This window comes from Giraffa tippelskirchi, chromosome 5 (genome assembly GCF_054371585.1).
Source record: "Giraffa tippelskirchi isolate mGirTip1 chromosome 5, T2T-mGirTip1v1.2.pri, whole genome shotgun sequence".
Taxonomy (NCBI): Eukaryota; Metazoa; Chordata; class Mammalia; order Artiodactyla; family Giraffidae; genus Giraffa; species Giraffa tippelskirchi.
In genome coordinates, this window is record NC_137279.1 from 41425237 (window position 1) to 41447943 (window position 22707).

General features: G+C 33.3%; 1 protein-coding gene across 13 annotated transcripts in view; it reads left to right on the forward strand.

The window, feature by feature from the left end:
* KIFAP3 (kinesin associated protein 3) overlaps nucleotides 1–22707 on the forward strand; it is a 160421-nt gene that overhangs the window by 39746 nt on the left and 97968 nt on the right. For all 13 annotated transcript variants that reach the window (XR_014053445.1, XR_014053444.1, XR_014053442.1 and 10 more), the window contains 6 exons: nucleotides 6642–6796; nucleotides 9985–10040; nucleotides 10612–10753; nucleotides 17167–17266; nucleotides 18531–18655; nucleotides 20558–20656. Coding sequence is in view for 8 of the 13 variants with exons in the window: in XM_081489539.1 (XP_081345665.1) it covers nucleotides 6642–6796; nucleotides 9985–10040; nucleotides 10612–10753; nucleotides 17167–17266; nucleotides 18531–18655; nucleotides 20558–20656 (677 nt within the window). In the remaining 5 variants the exon portion in view is untranslated. The remainder of the gene's footprint in view (nucleotides 1–6641; nucleotides 6797–9984; nucleotides 10041–10611; nucleotides 10754–17166; nucleotides 17267–18530; nucleotides 18656–20557; nucleotides 20657–22707) is intronic.

The window sequence follows — 22707 nt, forward strand, 5'->3', positions numbered from 1 at the left end:
AACTGCTTAGAATTTTTTTCCTCAGGGAACATTTTGGTTGTCATACTGGAAGGTGCTATTGTTATCTAGTGGAGAGAGGCTGAGGTGCTGCTAAGCATCCTACTATGCACAAAATAGCCACCTACTAAGAAAAAACTATTTGGCCCCAAACTTTAATTGTGCTTCAGTTAGGAAACTTTATTGCACAGCAACCTGAAAAAAGAGAAGCTACTTACTAACTTAAGATCTCTAGTCTGTCTTCTTATTTGGGTTAGAAGGACACTAAATTTCATAGATAATTCTTTAAAAATGAACGAGTCCTGAGATAATCCACTAGATTGAAGAGATACACACATGTATACACACATACTTAATGTTGTAGATTTTAACTCACATGCTCAGTTTTTTGTATTCTCTCACACTGTCTTCCATTTGTGTGTTTTTGATTGCTGCCTAAATTTTATGCATATTGAAAAAATGTGAAATCTCTTGATATTTTTATTCATTTTATTTCCAAAGAAAAGCTAGAAAATTAGGGGTCTTTGCCTTTAGAACCTCATGCATCCACACGTAAGTGAAATTTAGATTTTAGTTTCTTGGTAGTGTAGTAGTAGCCTTATTCAACCAGTGAGAATTGGTTGTTGTTATTTGAAATGAGAATAAGTGAGAATGTTGTTATTGTTTGAAAATCTGTAGGTGCTCAAGACAAGGGATATATTCACTAGAGAGTCAGCCACCTGGAAAGAGTTACTATAGACTGACTAGAGTAAGTGGATTTAAACATCAGTAAGGGAAAAAAACCTCTGTAACCCAACTTTGTGATAGTCATCCCTGGTCACTCACGATTAGGAGAGGAGTCATATTGTGAGGCCAAAAGGAGAAAATGGTTTGTTAATAGTTCAAGAGGATTTATCAATGATGGTGGCTAGGGTGAGGGTTTTGAGGGAGAAACTCATATAGATTGAGATAGATGTGAAATTAAATCATCATTAAATTTCATTTAATGCAGTGGCAGTCAGTGCTATGACTCAGCTGCAAAAGATGTATTTCATTCTCCCTTATTGGATAAAGTAATATATAAGCCCACCTTCAACAGAATCCCAGTTTTCTAAATATTTCTGAGAAACCTATGGTTATGATCTGAAAATAATATGCACATTTTTGGTGAGTTTTTTGTGTTCTTAATAGGCATGGGATGCCTAATGAAGATTATGTCTTTTGATTAAAGAAATAATCAGTAAACACACAGCTAGTCGTATATATTTGACATTAAATCCTAGTCATGTGTATTTTTTCTTTGTCTCTTTTAATAAGGGAAGGATTTAGGACAAAAATGTACACACTCTAAGAAGAGAGTCTTTCTATTACTTGGAAAGATGATGATGAATTAGATTGTTTATAGTAGAAAATAAATATAAAAATGATTTTAAAAGGTCTGCTTTATTAAATCAAAATACTACTACAGACCTATTAAATGTTCGAAGTCTTAAACACTGGTAGCACTAGACGCTGGTGAGGTTGTAGAACAACAGAAACTCACTCATTGCTAATGAAAATATGAAATGGAACAGCTACTTTTGAAGGCATTTTGGCAGTTTCTTTCAAAGCTGAACATACACTTACCATATGATCCAACAGTTTTGCTCTTAGAGATTAACCCAAAATGAGTTGAAAATTTATGTCCACACAGAAACCTGCACATGAATCTTAATAGCAGCTTTATAACTGTCAACAATTGGAAGCAACCAAAATATCCTTCAGTAGGCAAAAGAGTAAGCAAACTGTGTTGCCTCCATATAGTCAAGTATTATTCAGCACTAAAAGAAATCAACCATCAAGCTATGAAAAGACGTAGAGGAACCTAAATGCATATTACTAAATGAAAGAAGCCAGACTGGAAAAGTTATATACTGTATGATTCCAACTCTATGACCATCCAGAAAAGGCAAAACTGAAGTAAAAGTAGATTAGAAGTTGTTAGGGGTTATGGCGTGGGGAAGGGGAGAATATGTGGAGCACAGGGCATTTTTAGGGTAGTTGAAACTATTTTATATGATACTTTAATGATGGATACATGAAATTAGGCATTTGTTCAAGCCCACAGAACTATACACTACAGATTGAACCCTAATGTAAACTGTACACTTTAGTTAATAATATATCAAAATGATTCAACAGTTATGACAAAGTTATCACAAGATGGCAATAATAGAAGAAACTGTATTGAGGGAGGGTAGTGGGGACGTATATGGTAACTCTGTGCTTTCTGCACTATTTTTCTGTAAATCTAAAAAAGACTAGTAAGAAAATTTCCAAAATTATAGAATTTCTATTATAGAAATAGAATTTCTATTTCTATTGTTCTATTTGTTCTCAGTCAGATTTATGGAAACTCAAGATTTCCCAGTTCCTTGTTAAAATTAAATATGGAGAGGTCTTTTGAGAGTTTTTCTCAGAATGAATTCTCCTTTATATTTCTACTTTCTGATTTGCAGCTAAAATGATACAAAAATATTCAGTAGTTTAAAAGACTTAAAAGGTAGGAACTTAAAAAACCAAATAAATTAGAGAAAAACTAAAATAAAGAGACAGAGTACTGCTAGGATTCTTGTTACAGACAATAGAAACCTCTCCAACAAAGTCAAGCATAAAAGGACTGTATTAAAAGCCATATGGTAGCTTATAGAATCCCAAGAGGACCAGATTTGGGGATGACTGTATAACTGGGAATAATATTCAAATCACTTTACTAGACTTGTTTCAGGAGAGAGCATCTGTATCTGAATAATGACTTCAAAAATGCTGAGTGCAGAACATTTTTCTAAAGTCTCTGTCCCTGTTGCCTCTTTTTCTAAGGTCTCTGTCCCTGTTGCCTCTAATACCTTCAGTCTCTCCCAAACTTATCCATCTTTAGTTCATTTGCTCAGTCATGTCCGACTCTTTGCGATCCTATGGACTGCAGCACGCCGGGCTTCCCTGCCCATCACCAACTCCTGGAGTTTATTCAAACTCATGTCCATTGATTCGGGAATGTCATCCAACCATCTCATCCTCTGTCATCCCCTTCTCCTCCTGCCTTCAGTCTTTCCCAGCATCAGGGTCTTTTCCAATGAGTCAGTTCTTCACATCAGGTGGCCAAAGTATTGGAGTTTCAGCTTTAGCATCAGTCCTTCCAATAAATATTCAGAACTGATTTCCTTTAGGATGGACTGGTTTGATCTCCTTTCTGTCCAAGGGACTCTCAAGAGTCTTCTCCAACACCACAGTTCAAAAGCATCAGTTCTTCAGTGCTCAGCTTTCTTTATAGTCCAATTGTCACATCCATACATGACTACTGGAAAAACCATAGCTTTGACTAGATGGAACTTTGTTGGCAAAGTAATGTCTCTGCTTTTTAATAGGCTGTCTAGGTTGGTCATAACTTTTCTTCCAAGGAGCAAGCATCTTAAAATTTCATGGCTGCAGTCACCATCTGTAGTGATTTGGAGCCCCCAGAAATAGTCTCTCACTGTTTCCATTGTTTCCCCATCTATTTGCCATGAAGTGATTGGACCAGATGCCATGATCTTAGCTTTCTGAATGTTGAGTTTTAAACCAACTTTTTCACTCTCCTCTTTCACTTTCATCAAGAAGTTCTTCTTTGCTTTATGCCATGAGTGTGGTATCAGTCCTGAATATTCATTGGAAGGACTGATGCTGAAGCTGAAACTCCAATACTTGGGCCACCTGATGCGAAGAACTGACTCATTTGAAAAGACCCTGAAGCTGGGAAACATTGAAGGCAGGAAGAGAAGGGGATGACAGAGGATGAGATGGTTGGCTGGCATCACCAACTCAATGGACATGAGTTTGAGTAAATTTTGGGAGTTGGTATTGGACAGGGAGGCCTGGCATGCTGCAGTCCATGAGATCGCAAAGAGAAGGATACAACTGAGTGACTGAACTGAACTGAACTGTGGTGTCATCTGCATATCTGAAGTTACTGATATTTCTCCTGGCAATATTGATTCCAGCTTGTGTTTCATCCAGTCTAGCATTTCTCATGATGTACTCAACATATAAGTTAAATAAACAGGGTGACAATATATAGCCTTGATGTACTCCTTTCCCTATTTGGAACCGGTTTGTTGTTCCATGACCAGTGCTAACTGTTGCTTCTTGACCTGCATACAGATTTCTCAGGAGGCAGGTCAGGTGGTCTGGTATTCCCAACTCTTGAAGAATTTTCCACATTTCTTTGTGATCCACACAGTCAAAGGCTTTAGCATAGTCAATAAGCAGAAGTAGATGTTTGTCTGAAACTCTCACTTTTTCGATGATCAGCAGATGTTGGCAATTTGATCTCTGGTTCCTCTGCCTTTTCACTAAGCCATCTTCACTAGCCGTCTTCACTAAGAAGTATTTCAGCATAGTGGCTACTTTCTTATATTTCTCTTTGAATCTAAGCCTTGTATGAGTGCATCTGCTTGCCAGAGTCTCTTGCCACCAGTTTGAGTCTTCACCCTGAACCTAATTTTTTGTCGTTATAGCTTTCTTTGGTGTCATGAATTCATGTAAATTGGCAATTGTTTCCAGATTTTGAACAACCTTTTCTTATTCATCTTGCAGTGAATCTCCTGGACTAAATTAAAAAGGAGGAAGAACCTGTTTGTTTTTTTTTAATGTACTAACAAATATAACTATATTCATTTGTTCCTCAGCATTCCTCATATAGGTCTTAAAATGCATCCTGCTATTTTTTTCCTTCTGCATAATTTCCATCAGAATAATCAAATCTGAATATGTTAATATTGTGTTCTGTCCTTAACTGAAAACTATGACTGTGAATATGGTCAAGAAAATGGTTTATTTTTGTCACCATGGATTTTCATATCTAATAATAATGAAAAACTTTATATAATACAAATATATATATGACATCAGAAAGACTTTTATTTTTTTATTTTAAATTAATTTATTTATCTATTTTTTAACTTTACAATATTGTATTTGTTTTGCCATACATTGACATGAATCCACCATGGGTGTACATGTTTTCCTCTTCCAGAACCCCCTTCCCACCTCCCTCCCCATCCCATCTCTCTGGGTCATCCTGGTGCACCAGCCCCAAGCACCCTGTATCATGCGTCAAACCTGGACTGGTGATTCATTTCACATATGATTATTTACATGCCTCAATGCCATTCTCCCATATCATCCCACCCTCACTCTCTCCCATAGAGTCCATAATACTGTTCTATTTATCTGTGTCTCTTTTGATGTCTCGCATACAGGGTTATCTTTACCGATTGACTAAATACCATATATGTGTGTTAGTATACTGTATTGGTGTTTTTCTTTCTGACTTACTTCACTCTGTTTAATAGGCTCCAGTTTCATCCACCTCATTAGAACTGATTCAAATGTGTTCTTTTTAATGGCTGAGTAATATTCCATTGTGTATATGTACCACAGCTTCCTTATCCATTCGTCTGCTGATGGGCATCTAGGCTGCTTCCATGTCCTGGCTATTATAAACAGTGTTGTGATGAACATTGGTGTATACGTGTCTCTTTCAATTCTGGTTTCCTCAGTGTGTATGCCCAGCAGTAGGATTGCTGGATCATATGGCAGTTCTATTTCCAGTTTTTTGAGGAATCTCCACACTGTTCTCCATAGTGGCTGTACTAGTTTGCATTCCCACCAACAGTGTAAGAGGGTTCCCTTTTCTCCACACCCTCTCCAGCATTTACTGCTTGTAGACTTTTGGATAGCAGCCATTCTGATGGGCGTGAAATGGTACCTCATTGTGGTTTTGATTTGCATTTCTCTAATAACGAGTGATGTTGAGCGTCTTTTCATGTGTTTGTTAGCCATCTGCATGTCTTCTTTGGAGAAATGTCTGTTTAGTTCTTTGGGCCACTTTTTGATTGGGTCGTTTATTTTTCTGGAATTGAGCTGCAGGAGTTGACCTATGGACACCTTATCTTTGACAAAGGAAGCAAGAATATACAATGGAGAAAAGACAATCTCTTTAACAAGTGGTGCTGGGAAAACTGGTCAACCACTTGTAAAAGAATGAAACTAGAACACTTTCTAGCGCCATACACAAAAATAAACTCAAAATGGATTAAAGATCTAAATGTAAGACCAGAAACTATAAAACTCCTAGAGGAAAACATAGGCAAAACACTCTCCAACATAAACCACAGCAGGATCCTCTATGACCCACCTCCCAGAATATTATTAGAAATAAAAGCAAAAGTAAACAAATGGGACCTAATTAAAATTAAAAGCTTTTGCACAACAAAGGAAGCAAGGTGAAAAGACAGCCTTCAGAATGGGAGAAAATAATAGCAAACGAAGCAACGGACAAACAATTAATCTCAAAAATATACAAGAAAGACTTTTAAAACTGGTCTCTGGATATGCTATCCTACCTAGATGAGTCAGAGGTAGACTTTACCATTCCTTTTGTTATCTCATTTGTCCAATTTGAGGAAAATCATTGCTTTGCATTTTTTCTAAGTCTAGCTATATCTTATACTTTATTATATGTTACTAAAAGAGACTATGTCAGGTACATTTAAATGTTTTATAAATTATTTATTTAAAAGAAGTATTGTTTAAATTGTCACTTACTTTAATAATAACTGAGTTGGAAAATTCTGATTTGCCTGCAGCATCCGTCTTAAGAGTCTCAATGCCAACACAGATATAACGTCCCTGGCACGGAAGGTGGTTGAGGAATGTAAACTCATTCATCCCTCAAAGCTAAATGAAGTAGAACAGCTGTTGTACTATCTCCAGAACCGCCGTGATTCAACATCAGGAAAAGGTAAATAGAAGAACAACTTACTTTTTAACACAAAACCATAGCAAAAACCACCACGATATTGTAAGTAATTAGCCTCCAATTAAAATAAATAAATAAATTTAAAAATGAAAAAATAAAACCAAAACAAAACTAGAGTTGTTTGACTATAGTTTGTACTTTTGATATTTGAATGGTGATGGGTTTTTTTGTTGTTGTTGTTAGTGCTATGACTAAGTGAATGAAAGAATAAACAAACATATTAGTTTCCTACATTCCAGGCTTCCAAAATGATCTGTTTTATACTGTGTGTGTGTGTGTGTGCGCGCATGCACACATATGCTAAAATAAGGAATAAAAAAGCAAATATCTATCATATTGATTCTGGAATAATGAAAGGGGAGAATTGAGGTCTGGAAACCTGTTTTCTCCACCCGAGCAACTTATTTATATTTTCTATATTTCTTATTGACAATTAGTTGATAATTTGGATTACTGAAGTATTTAAATGTTAAAATATTTGTGATATGCATATGTTTTATGAATCTTTCTTAGGAAAACTTACCTTTTCATTCCTAAACATCTCTATTGTTACTATTCTTCTATCTTTAATTACCTCATAAAAGAATAAATTCATTAAAATTAGAGCTAAGAAATTGATTATTTATAGAAGACATTTTCCAATGTCCAAGCTCAAAACAAGAGTACAGGTATTTAAATGGAAAGTTATCTCAGATTAATCAGTGGTTACTTATTCCATTTCATAGTATTTATTAATGGACAGTCCATGGGGTCACAAAGAATTGGACACAACTGAGCGACTTTCACTTCGCTTCACTTATTAAGTTTACATATGTCTTTCTTTTATCATTCCTGAGTTCTAGAATATGGCACCCTTGACAGGCTTATACTTCAGTTTTGATTGTATTAAGTAGAAAAAAATGAAAGAGAAAATTTATTTGCACTTTTTAAAAAATTAAGCAGTCGTTTCTCTCCATCGATAGCAAATAAAATGCCTCGTGCCTAATATGTACTTTTATTAGTTAGCCTCGTATACAGTTATATAACACACAATATATGATCAATATATATTTGTTGAATGAATTGAATAGCTGTGAATTTATTTAAAAGCAAAAATAAGCATTTCGAACTTGATTGTTTCCAACTGCTTAGCTGGCACTCAACTCCAACTACTTAGCTGTATACCTATTAATTATTAATAATAAGTGCTATAAGGAAAATATTATCAAAACATTTTAACTACTTTGTGATAGACTATTTCTGTAACAGTCTTATGGATGGTAAGAGATAATATCTTCAATAAGTTAAAAGTGAGAAAAGTAAATCCTGTGCTTTTAAGATGTGTGTGTACTTACTGTAGGTTGTACAATACAGTTAAAATTAATCTTTCCTAATGCTAAATTAATACAATTCCAAGGACATTTGTAATAAAATAACAAAATATCCTTAATGAGAACCCTTTCACTGAGTTTTCAAAGTAAATCAGTCTTCTTACCTCCTTCTCCAGAAATTAGAGTAATATGAGGAAATTTTCCTATTATCATAGATTCAAATCAGTGTTTCTCTATATAAATACTAATATTTGGAGACATATATGAAATGCTATGCTATAGCATATATACATTTATTTTTAGAAATGATTCTATGTTCTTTCTTTTTACTTGGTATTCACTATTTCAAAGCCAGAAACCTACCCCTAAATGTGGTTGAAATAAAATTATAGTAGTTTTTTTGTTTGTTTGTTTGTTTTCTTTTTTTTTTTTAATTTTAGTTGGGAGCTAATTACTTTACAATATTGTAGTAGTTTTTGCCATACATTGACATGAATCAGCCATGGGTTTACATGTGTTCCCCTTCCTGGACCCCCCTCCCACTTCCCTCCCCATCCCATCCCTCTGGGTCATCCCATTGCCCTGGCCCTGAGCCCTTGTCTCATGCATCGAACATGGAATGGTTTTCTGTTTCACATATGATAATATACATGTTTCAATGCCTTTCTCCAAGAACGTCCCACCCTCACCTTCTCCCTCAGAGTCCATAAGACTGTTCTATGCATCTGTGTCTCTTATTCTGTCTCGCATATAGGGTTATCGTTACCATCTTTCAAATTCCATATATATGCATTAGTATACTGTATTGGTGTTTTTCTTTCTGGCTTACTTCACTCTGTATAATGGGCTCTAGTTTCATCCATCTCAATAGAACCGATTCAAATGTATTTTTTTTTAATGGCTGAGTAATATTCCATTGTGTATATGTACCACAGTTTTTGATTATGTGATTCTTTACCATAAGTCTTTTTTTTCTTTATTTATTAAAACTACTGTCGTAATCAGTTATCTGTTTGAGGAAAAATCTAGCTGTTGAGAAAACACAACTTTGTTTAGAATGGCTACCTCTGAAAACAAACAGGATTAATTCTTGTCGTATGAAAGCATTTGCTGATTTTAGAATAAAAAAGTTGATATTACTTGAACTTATTTTAATGTACAGTCATTGCTTAGGTTTTTGATCCAGATCAGATCAGTGGAGCATTTTTTATATTTTCTTTTTAGAATATGAAGTTCTGCTATTAGTCAAATAATTCATCATAACAAATGACTCAAAGTTATGTTCAGCACCATTAATGCCTCTTTAATCCATTTGGCAGCAAGTGAGGATTAAATTAGCACAAATATTAAACATTTACCTTTTAATTTATGGTCCTAATTTTGTTTAAAAAATCAGCAACTGTATTTTAGCTTCTTAACTTTACCCAGGTTATTTCTTTTCCATTTTCTTTGTTAATTTTAATTTTAGTCTTTTTATTACCTATTTCATTAGTTTTTGATTTTCCTATTCTCACCTTAAATGTGAATTAGGAAAAAAAAGAAAACTTAAAATAGACTTTTTGCTTCTTGTTGGCAGGTCTGGTTATTTACATACCTAACTGTTAAACAATGAGGAAGCTAAATTGCTACCTAACATAACTTGGAGATTATTTATAGATTTTATTAAACTCTCCTGGATATCCTGATTAGAACAAATGTATTATAGATGAGCATTTTTTGTACATTGGAAAAAGATTACCTCATAAATTACTCATTTTAAGATCCCCAGCTTAGCTAGAATTAAACTCAGTTGCTGAAAGTAAAAATTAGCCAGAAACCCAAAATCCTGGTTCTTCTCATTAAAACAAAATCTTTTTACAGAAAAAAAAGAGAAGTCAAGCAAGCCTAAAGATCCACCTCCTTTTGAAGGAATGGAGGTAAGACTATTTTTATCTAATAGAGAACTGATTGTAAGGTAATGCTTTACCATCAATAGTTCATACAGTTACATTAGACAAGTGTGGAATTTTTAGAAATGGTTGAACTTAAAGTTCCCAAAAAAGGTAGAAAATAAATATTTAATAAAGGCAAAAATTATTGGGTGTGTTATTTAGACAATTTATTTTGATAAGTTATGACAAGTATTAGATATTCTTATTGCAGTATGTTTTAAAATATTGTTTAATATATTATGGTAGATACTATTTTACATTACATTTAAGATACTTTATTAATATAAATAGGCCAGTTTTAGAGTTTGTGTACATCCCATTTTTATCATATGGTTTATGACTATTTTCATATTGAAGTCCCATCACCCAAAGATCTAATCTCTCCCTGTACAAAAAGATTGCTACTATGTACAAAAAGATTGCTACTATGAGTCCTTTGAAAACTTGTCTCTTATTATCAAGGGCATTATATTGATTACAAAATATCATTCCTTTGACAACTCTGTTGAGTGCTGCTGTTCTTTTAGAGTACTTCCTTCTTCTTCCTTTGTTTCAGATTGATGAAGTTGCTAACATTAATGACATGGATGAGTACATTGAGTTATTATATGAAGATATTCCTGACAAGGTTCGGGGTTCTGCTTTGATCCTACAGCTTGCTCGAAATCCTGATAACTTGGAAGAACTACTATTGAATGGTAGAATTTATAGACTTACATCTATAAATATTTAAAGTAAAAAAATTATTGTGAAATATGATTTTTAAATTATTATAATAGAGAGGTAAGCTAAAATTATTTACATCAAACTTAGGAATGCAAATATTTTCCAGCTCTTTATTACTTCCCTTCTTACTCAAATTTCTTAACATGTGGGCATACTGTTTAAATATTCTCTGGAGGATGGACAAATAATTTAAACAAGAAAAATAAAGTCTTAATGGTACTGAGTATTTATTTTCTTCTATTCTGAAAGAAATATTTTTATTCTTTCAGTTAGGATATAAAATCAGACTTTTGACAATTACACATGTATGTTTTCATTAAATTACAGTTCCAATATTAGTTTTTTTAAAACAGCACAGCCAAAAATAGTACTCTTTTAAATTTCATTTAGCTTGACTTTGATGCCACATATTTGCTTTCTTTTCACTAGAAGTGCTAGGTAATAAAGAAAAAGGAGATACAATACTTTTAAAACATTCTTTCTTGGTTATACCACTATAGAATTATTATAATTTTCTGATTATACTTTTGCCAAAATTAAAATATACAGGATATCATTATGATCTGATTTCCATCACATGATAATACCTTTTTATCTATTGCCAAACTCCTTTTATGGAGGTGGTCCAGTGCACGTCAGTACTTTGTAGCTTGGATAAAATACCCTGAGATCTGTCCAGAGAGTCATAGGATATTATCGATATTCCAGTTAGGAAATTTGTACATTTTAAGTATTTTCTAAATTGTGCAACTCATATATTCATATATTCTTTTTAAGGAATTAGAGTATTACAGATGAAACCCCTTTGGCCATTACTGTATAATCTGTTAGGAATTTGAAGTTCATTCTTCCAGATCTTTTCCATACTCTTACACATATATATGTAGAGGATTTTTTCCTGTGTTAAAATATAGAGTAAATTTTTATGTTAATTATATCATACTTTTACTTGGTAATTTTTTCTCCATGCAGTAATGTTTTGAGATTACATGCATATAGCTACATACAATGTTAATTAGTTTTGAACTACTTTTGATTATTGTATTTTATGAAGTTATATTCTTTAGCCATTCCCCTGTTGATGGTTATTAGGCTTTAAAATTAGGTATTAAAATTTCCAAATTTTTCAATAGGAAACTTCAGTGAACATCTTTGTTCTTATTTATATACACAAACCAGGGGGTTTTTTAGTGTGTGTACACAGAAACAAAGGTTATACAGAAATACAGGTCATAATGTCTTAGGGATATTGTTGAATTGTCCTCCAAAGTGTTTATGCCACTGTATTTCCAGACCCATGGAATATGAAGGCTGTAAAACTTAAATATTTTTGCCATTGTGTTGTTGCTAACAAACAATATCTCTTTGGTTTAAGTTGTATTTACCTGATTTCAAATGAATTCGATCTTTTTCTCATGTCACTAGACTTTTGGAATTCCTACCCTATAGAGTTTGTATTTATACATACATGTGAATATATGTATGTTTATATATAAATATACATCCTATTTTTAATATATGTATATATACAGTCATCCCTCAATATCCACAGGGCCTGATTCCAGGGCCTGCCAAAGATACCAAAATCTGCAGATACTCAAGTCCCATAGTTGGTCCTCCATATCATTTTCTTCTACATCTGTGGATGCAACCGACCATGGATCATGTACAGGTTACCGTTGAACAACATGAGTTTGAACTGCTCAGGTTGACACATGCATACATAAATTTAAATCCATGTTCAAATATAAATGGACCTGTGTGCAGTTCAAACCCATGTTGTTAAAGTGTCATCTATTGATATATATCCTTTTTCTTTTATATACTTAAAAATAGTTGCTTTCAGTCTATTGTCTTTTTTTTTTTTCCTTGACATATCTTTTTCCATTCTTTAACTGTCACCCATTGTGTCTTTGAATTTGAAGTGTTCTGTTGTAGATTGGATATAGAGTTGGGTCATATTTTTTTAAGACATTTGAATAATCTTCCTTTTGATTGGCATGTTTATTCTATTTACCATTAAAATAATTGTCATCTAACATTCTGTTTGTTTTCTGTTTGTCTTGTTTTGGTCTTCTGTCTCTCTGTGACTGACTTCTTTTATGTGAAATATTTTCTTGTATTCCATTTTAATTCTTTTGTTGTTAATTTACTATTATATGTTTTCCTGAATTAACTTTCTTAGTAGTTTCCCTGGGATTACAGATACCAACTTAAATTTTAAAAATTTAGTTCAACTTAATGCCAATATAATTTTAATAGTCCATAAAAATTTTTCTTCAGTATACCTCTATTCCCACTCCACATCTTTATGCTATTAATTCATACATATTACATCTGTATATATTATCAGCCTGTCAGCAAGTAATATAATTATTGATGTATGCATTTTAAAATCAGAAGAAAATAATACAGTCAAAATACATTTATAACATCTTTTATATACAGAGAGAGTTACCTTTACTGGTGCTCTTTATTTCTCTGTGTGGATTTAAGTTGCACTCTAATGTCCTTGTACTTCAGCCTGATGGAATCTCTTTCGTATTTCTCATAAAAAAGGTCTATTGACAACAAATTCTCAAAGGTTTTTTTTTTTTTTTCTTTTTTTTTTTTAGTAATTTGACTATGTTATCCCTCTGGCTTTATGTCTCTGTGGTTTCTGATGTGTTGAATCGATTTTCTCTTGCTACTTTCAATGTTTCCTTTGCCTTTGGCTTTTGCCAGTTTGACTATGATGTCCGACTCTTTGCAACCCAATGGACTGTAGCCCATCAGGCTCCTCTGTCCATGGAATTCTCCAGGCAAGAATACTGGAGTGGGTAGCCATTCCCTTCTCCAAGGGATCTTTCTGACTTTGAGATCAAAACTCGAGTCTTCTACATTGCAGGCAGATTCTTTACCATCTGAAAGGGAAGCCCTATGATGTATTTAAGTGGTGATATCTTTTAGTTGATCTTGCTTGGAGTTTGTGGAGCTTCTTGGATATGCAGATTGTTTTTCATCAAATTTAGAAAGTTTGGGCCATGATTTTGATAAGTATTTATTCAGCTCTTTCCTTTGTATATACTTTTCTCTTGGGACTCCCATGTTAGTAAGCTTGTTAATGTCATATAGGTCTTTGAAGCTCTCTTAATATTTTTCATTCTTTTTCCTTTCTGTTCAAGACTGGATAATCTTAATCAACTTGCCTTTATACTTGTTGATTTTTTTTCTAATTCTCATCTGTAGTTAAGACCTTGTAATGACTTTTTCATTTCAGAGGTTGAACTTTGCAACTTCAGAATTTCTGTTTGGTTCACCTTGTATTATTTGTATCTCCTTATTGATATTCTTTGGTGAGAGAGCATTCTCATACCTTCTCTTATTTCCTTTAATTCTTTAGACATGATTTCCTTTAGTTCTTTAAATATATTTATAGTGACTTAAAATAATTTAAAATCTTTGACTCATAAATTCAAAATGTGAGCTTCCTCATGGATTGTTTGTATTCAGTGCTGTATTTTGTGAGTTTGGGATATACTGTCCTTTTTCTTTGCATGTATCATATTTTTGTTATTGTTATTGAAATAATATTGTAGCAACTCTGGAAATCAGAATTCCACTCCCTTCTGGGCTTGTTATTTTTACTGTTTGTTTTTTTAATGATTTTCCTGGATTAATTCTATAAAGACTGTATTATTTGTCCATACAGTCACTGAAGCCTCTGCTCAGTTAGTTTAGTGGTAACTTACGATTTGATAGAGATTTCTTTAAATGCCTGGAACCAAGTGTCCTAACCTTTGCTGAGGGGCTCTGGGTATGAACGTATGGGCAGGAGGATGTCTTCAGTGCTCAAGCAAGTAGTTTACAAACCTTAGCCTTTAATTGCTGCTTGAATATTATGTCAAGGTTGGCTAGAGATGAGAGATTAGGCTTTTTTAGGGCTTTCCCTGACATGAGGACATTCCTGCACATGTGCCTGACCTTCTAGAGTACCAGGAGTATATTGGAGGCTTTCAAAGACCCTGTGAATATCTCATTTCCCAGTTTTTCTTTTCAAAGTGTTTTGGTCAGCCTCTTGTTAATTCCAGTTGGCTAGGCTGCTGCATGTAGCTGTAATGTTGCTACTAGTAGTTTTCAGCAAATGCCCTGGTACTAAGGCTGTTTGTAAGAGCAATCTCTGAGTCAGGTTAAATAAAGCCAACCCATAGAAATGGAGCTTTTTAGCAAGTGTCCTGATGTATCAGGTATTGACAGTTCACCAGAGTACGGACTTGGGGGAGGACCACACTGTTCTCTCTCTTCCAATTGCTGCTGGTGTACTATTTTTCACAGATACAATGCTCTTGGTTTTCAGTTGCCACAAAGTTGCATGGAGGTGATGGAATTAGGGCAAGTTGAATTGCCACAGAGTTCACCATTTTTACCAAGTCAGCCTTATTTCTCAGTTAAATTCTTCTCGAATTGTCACAAAACTACTTAATTTCCAGATCCAAAAAAACGTTGATTTTGAAAAGTTTTACCAGTATTATATTTGCTTATGGAGAAGTGGATTTTTGGAGGTCCTTAGTCTCCAGTTCCAGAAGTGCTTGGCCCTGGAATTCATTTTTGTTGAAAGTGAGTGGTAAAGGTGTAATTTTATTTTTTTTCCATGTTGTATAGCCAGTTATTCCAATGTACTTATTGAATACTCCTTCTTTTCCCAAAGATTTGAAATGCCTTTTCTATTATTAATGTAGGCTGGCCATTCTTTTATTCAATAGATACTTCTTGAAAGCTTATTCTGTGCCAGGTACTGCTCCGATATATTCATAGGTGTGTTTTGATGTTCTATTTTCTTTTCTATTGATCTATTTGATCATTTCCATTCCAATATGATACTATTTTTGATACGTTTTGTTTTGTACTTTGACTAGAGTTTTAGAATAAGTAGGAGACATATTCCAATGTGTTGATTTTTTTTTTAAAGTGTTGTTGCTGGTCTTGTATGTTTTATTATATATTATTTAGTGATCACTTTATTATATTTGCTAAGAAAATCATAATGAAATTTTAATTATGATTACATTCAACTTATAAATTAATTTGGGGTTTATTTTGATATTTTGTAAGCTTTCTATTTTCTTCTGGTTTATTTCTTCATTACCTGTAAATAATTCCTATAGCTGTAGTTTTTTTGAGACATTTTTCTATTCCTCAGTAAAGAAGAAAAATGTTAAATTCATGACGCTATAGCACATCATTTGCCAAAGTATATTCTAAGAAGTACTGAATCCTCTGGATTAATAATGATGAAATGCCTTTGGTAATATAGGATTAAACAAAGCTAAACCAGATTCTTTATTAAGACATTTTAGAGCTTTTACATATTACCTATTTATTTGACTTCAGAATAATTTTGTTCAAGGCCTGGTATATGAATATAAATATGAGTATGAATATGAATAATATCATGAAATGCTATTATAGGATATTTTTCAGTTTGTCGAAAAAATTCCTCACTAAATGGATTATAATATATAGTGAATTCTTGTTGTTCCATAATGTGAATGGCCAGAAAGCTCAAATAAACTACTTTTATTAGCATAATAAATACTGATAATACAGTTCACAATATATCCTGCATGCCTATTATAGAAAGTTGAATTATGATCTCTATATAATACACAGATATTTAAAAAGATACTTCAATTTTTAATGATTTTAAGTCAGTCATGAACAATACTAATTTGAAACTAGTTGCATTACTGTATGTTTACTTAATGTATAGTAATTCTCATTAATCAATTCATTAATTTTACCATTTGAAAGTGAAAGGCCTAACAGGGATGTTTTATCAGTCTAGCCTGAAGTTTTGGGGAAGATTTTTTTGCTCTATTTATGCCTGTTAGCATCAGCTTAACATTACATTAAAATATTAGACTTATTTTTCAGTTTATAAGTTTTCTTTGATTATTAATTTGCTTCAGTGAAGTTAGTGCTATCCTGCTATAAACTGCTCATTATTTGTTTAGACTTAAGCTAGTTTTTTTTTTTTCTTACAAATACATTAAATCAGATTTTAAAAACCTGGCACTGCAACTGGCAGTTGCAAATGGAAATGAAAATTAAGAAATAAATAGTTCTTTTCATCATTTCTTGTCATTCATAGTACTCTTATTTTGTTACTTTATTTAAATTATATTTTATTTTTCTGTTTATGATAATAGACTTAAAGTTGCATGTTGTGAGTTTTAGTATTTAAATTTTTAAAATAGCTTTCTGTGTTGGAAAGAAGCATCCTACTTTTTGTCCCAGTTCTATCCTAGCTTTGTTATTTATTGATAAGTAGACATTTAAAACCAATTACCCTTTCTATCAGAGTTGACTCTGAGTGATCATTTTTGTACATCCCCTTTTTCTGTAGATACTGCCCTCGGTGCATTAGCAAGAGTCCTGAGGGAAGATTGGAAACAAAGTGTTGAGTTAGCTACAAACATAATATACATCTTTTTTTGCTTTTCCAGGTAAGTGTAAAACTTAGGAAATAAAAGTTCTGATATATCTCTCTTTCTCTGTCTGTGTCATTGCTTTAAATAGTAGATCACTAGTTTTCTCAGTCTCCTTATGTGTCTAACAGTGCTCTGCCTCTCAACTTCTATTTTCCATTCTCTGTCCTCTTTGTTGTTCTGTCTTTCTTTCAGTCTACATTCACCAAGCATGTGCATGTGCAGTAGGATAATATAATGGTATAAAGTTTAAGAGTTATGGGCTTTGGAAATAGACTCTCTGAATTTGAATCCAAATCCTGCTGTTTTTAGCTGTGTGGTCTTGGTTACATTACCTAACCTTTCTATGCTCACTTTCCACATCTGTAATTTTGGAGAGTAATAGTAGCAGCCTCTTCAGATAGGTAATTAGAAAAAAGCTTGACCTAGAGTAAGTGCCAGTAAATGTTACTGTTTTATATACAGTTGACCCTTGAACAACATGGGGTTGAACTGCACATTGTATGTAGTTTTTTTCACTAAATATGTACTACCATACTGTATGAATGGTACTAGTTGAATCTGTGCAGAATCACCAATATGGAGAACCCGCTATAAGTTATATGTACATTTTTGATGACGTAGAGGGTTGACACCCCAGTCACTGCATGATTCAAGGGTCAGCTATCCTTGTGTACATCCACTATATATGTTTGCAAATGCATTCTTGTTATGTATTCATGTGTATCATTTATAGACATTTATTCTTTAGAAGGATGCTTATTGAGGCAATGTGAAAAGTTTCTGACTTTTCAGAAATTCTAGGGAATTTTTTGCCTCTGTTCTAAAAATGTGCCAGCATTAGCAAAGAAGTATTTACTGAATAAGTACTTGGATGAGTAAAGTGCCTAGGAAACATATAAAACCTGATTGTTAATACTTCACTAGTTAATTTCCTGACATCAATAATAGTACTGATATATTATTGGTTTTGTTCAGTGGTAGTCTGAAATTTTATTTTGAGGATATCTAAATAGTTAAAATGGTGGTTAGTTGCAAAAATGCATTTTGTTCATTTTTAACTTAAAAATAATTTCATTTCAAGTAAAGATTATATTTTAAAATATATTTAAAGTAATCTCACAATTTCAAGTCTTCCTAGTATACTCTGGGTATGTTCATTTATTAAAATATGTATATCAAGTCTATTTTACATTGTTTGTACCAGTGTTTATCCAAAACAGATTTCCTGAAGCCTCAAAATGTATTCCTTTAAATACATACTAAAAATTCTTCTTCAAAGCTTTTCTCAGTTTCATGGACTTATCACTCACTATAAAATTGGAGCTCTGTGTATGAATATCATTGATCATGAATTAAAAAGACATGAACTTTGGCAAGAAGAACTTTCTAAGAAGAAGAAAGCTGATATCCTTTGAAGCGACATTTCACCCCACTGCTGTTGCCCGTGAGCTTTGGATAGAGGGGATTTTGTTTTGTCACTCACATTACTTGGAAAAATGCAATAGTGTATTGAAGGTTAAGATGAACATTGAAATTAACAGAATGAATATATTTTCACATATAGTTTTGATCTTTTTTACAACTTTGATTAGGTGATAAGCTAGAGGAATAAATAATAGTTGTACTGGATAACTGAATTTGTGAGTTTCTAAGTGGCTGTGCTGTTATGTCCCCTAAGACCATTTAGTAAGCTGAAGTCTGGCTCACCACTGTTGGCCTATGTAGTTCTCTCTGTGAAATAAAGTAACTTTGATTGGAATGAGTGTGACTTTGGTGATCTATGAAATAAGGTGACTTTGATTGGAATGAGTGTGACTTTGGTGAAGAGCATAGTTTTAAATTCTATTTTTCTAATTAAGTGCAAAAATTCTTTTTAAAAATACTTACAGATTTCAGATGCCTGTAGAATCATAGAACCCATGAAAGGAACCTTGAAAAATAATCAGTTTTAACCTATCATTCAGTCCAAGAATCTTTTCTGCAACTTCCTTACCAATGGATTATTTAGTGTCTTCTTTAACATGTCATTGCTTATTCTTGAACTAATTCTGTGTTTTGGCATTCTACTTATTATAATGCTCTTTTGCCTAGAGTACCAATAACTTCTATTCTTTGATTCTAGTCTTGCATACTGAAGCAATATAGAATAAGGATATTCTCTTCAATATCCCATTTCTTATATTTAAAGATATTGATCGTATTTCCTCTACAACTGTAATTCTTATTTTTTACAACTGTAATTTTTAATTGACGGCCCAGACTTATTCATATCTGTCTTCATATGACATGTTTTGCAGATGAACAAGCTGTATTGGTCACTTTCTTTTGAAACCAAAATTTATTGATCTCTTTTAAAAAATAAAAATATTGTTTCTGTTGTGCCCAATATCTCATGTTTTTACCTCCCCTTGGTGGGATCCCCAAGTCACTGTAAAAATACATTCTCACACACACACACACGCGTGCACACACACACACACACACACACACACACACAGATTTGACTTTTCTTAATTAGGATCTTTACAGGTTTAGAAATTTTCTGTGTGTGCTCTAAGTTTCTGACATCTAGATTGGTATTGACTTAACCCATGTGGATAACTTAATAATCCTAGAGGCTGTAGGTAATTTCTTGAGTCCCAAGTTTACTGAATGTACCTAAAATTTCCAAAAATTGAGGGGGAAACTGTGTTGTCATACAAGTAGCATTCAACAAAGGGGATGTTTTTGAATGCTTGGGGATCCTGAAGTCATACTGCGGTAACTGGTTATTTCTGCAGGTGTTCAGGGGACTGTTTGGGGTTATAAGATATAACTTTAAAATTTTTCTCTCGCTTTGGGATATTTTATTTTTGTTTGTAGTCTGAAGAGGGTGCTAACAAGCTTTAGATCTAATCAACATCCTTTGAATATACTAGACATCTGTCTGAAGTGGAATTCACTATTCTTATCAACCAAACCGTTCTTTAAGGCTGTAACCTTTTTGGTTCATGCACCTAGTTTTTAATCTGGTGAAAGTTGGAGACTTGTGCACATTTGTAAAATGCATACAGTTTTTGAGGATTTATGTATTTGGTGAAGCCTAAACATGTGTTCACCCATGGTCTGCAAGCACATCCTTGAACCCTAGGTTAAGAAGTTCTATTCTAACACAATTGTGCAGAGAAAAATATTTTAATTAAACTCCTGGCTGCAGAAAATAACTGGATAAAATTGCACATAAAATTTAATAGTACTGTTTTTCATAGTGTTTTTTGGTAGGTTTTCTTTGCTTCAGTGACTATGGATGATCCTTAACTTGTTTACTTGATGAAGACCCTGAAAACCAAACCTTGAGAAAAGATTATGAAAAAACATTTAAAAAATACCAGGGGCTTGTGGTAAAACAGGAACAGCTGTTACGAGGTATGATACCTAAGCAATGAGAATGCAACAGAGTGCTTACTGTACATTTAGTTTGTTTTATGTTTGTCAGATGAATAAACCTAATGTCAGAATAACTGAAAATTCTACGAATTTTAATGTGCTACAAAACCTTGTCTTTAGCATTGATATTAGTGTTTTAAACTTCACTCCACTATCTTTCCACCAAAAGGCCCCATTCAGTTCTTAAATGTATAAATTACATTCTTGAAACTGTTTTGATCAGAAAGAGTGTTTTAATCCAATGTGTGACCTTTTCAGGTAATAAGGATCTTGTCTCTCAAACCCTACCATCTGTTTCTTATATGGTGACAATTTTGTTGCTTTCCTAGGAAACTGATGTAAAACTTTTCAAGATATATCTCTTTAGTAAAAAATAGTCTCCTCTTTCTAGGGTTTGTTGAGAGATTTAACAGTTGAATAATGTGATTTCTCAGCCATTGATAAGATGCAGAATCTTATATCATTTGTACGAAATTACTGCTTTGTAAGCTGACTATTGATTTTTCACTCAGATTTTATTGAGATATAATTGACATATAACAAACATTGTATAAGTTTAAGGTATACAGTGTAATGGTTTGATACAAGTATATATAGCAAAATGTTTACCATGATAAGATTACTTAACAAATCCTTCATCTCACATAATTATCATTCTGTTGTTGTTATGGTGAGAACAGTTAACATCTACTGTCATAGCACCATTCAAGTATGCAGTACAGTATCTTTACCTGTGGTCACCATGCTGTATATTAGATCCCAGAAATTATTCATCTTATAATTGAAAGTTTGTATTCTTTGAATACCATCTCCCCATTTCTCCCACAATAGCTTCTGGTAACCATCAATTTACTTGTTACTGTGAAGTCAAAGTTTTTACATTCTACATATAAGCATATAAGTGAGAACCTACAGTGTTTGTCTTCCTCTGTCTGACTTACTTCACTTAACACGATGCCCTCAAGATCCATCTTTGTTGACTCAAATAATCAGAATATCATCCCTTTTTATTAACAAATAATATCCTATTCTGTATATATATATTACGTATAACATATGTAAGTAATATATAGTATATATTTCATATATATTATCAGTTCAGTTCAGTCTCTCAGTCGTGTCTGACTCTTTGTGACCCCATGGACTGCAGCACACCAGGCTTCCCTGTCCATCACCAACTCGCTGAACTTGCTCAGACTCATGTTCATCGAGTCGATGATGCCATCCAATCATATCATCCTCTGTCATCCCCTTCTCCTCCTGCCTTCAGTCTTGCCCAGCATCAGGGTCTTTTCCAATGAGTCAGTTCTTCGCATCAGGTGGCCAAAGTATTGGAGTTTCAGCTTCAGCATCAGTCCTTCCAATGAATATTCAGGACTGATTTCCTTTAGGATTGACTGGTTTGAACTCCTTGCAGTCCAGGGAACTCTCAAAAGTCTCCAACAGCACAGTTCAAAAGCATCAATTCTCCAGTGCTCAGATTTCTTTATGGAATACACATTATATTTTATATAAATGTGTATTTCACATCTACTCTATCCATTCATCTATCTATAGACACTAGGGTCGCTTCCACAATTCAGCTGTTATGAATAATGCTGGAGTGAACATGGGAGTGCAAATCTCTCTTTGAGATCATGATTTTATTTCCTTTGGATGTATACGCAGAAGTAGGGTTGCTGGATCCTATTGTAGGTCTATTTTTAACTTTTTGATGAACACCATACTGTTTTCCAGAGTGACTGAACCCAATTTATATTCCTTTCAACAGTACGCCAAGGGTTTGCTTTTGTCCACATCTTGCCAGCATTTATCTGTTGTCTTTTTGATAATAGCCATTCTGACAGGTGTGAGGTGTTATCTCAGTGTAGTATTGATTTCATTTGCTTGATGATTAGTGATGTTGAACATTTTACATGTGTCTGTTGGCCATCTGTATGTCTTCTTTGGAAAAATTTCTATTCAGATCCTCAGCCCATTTTTTAATTGAGTTTGATTTTTTGATGTTTAGTTTTGTGAGTTCTTTATAT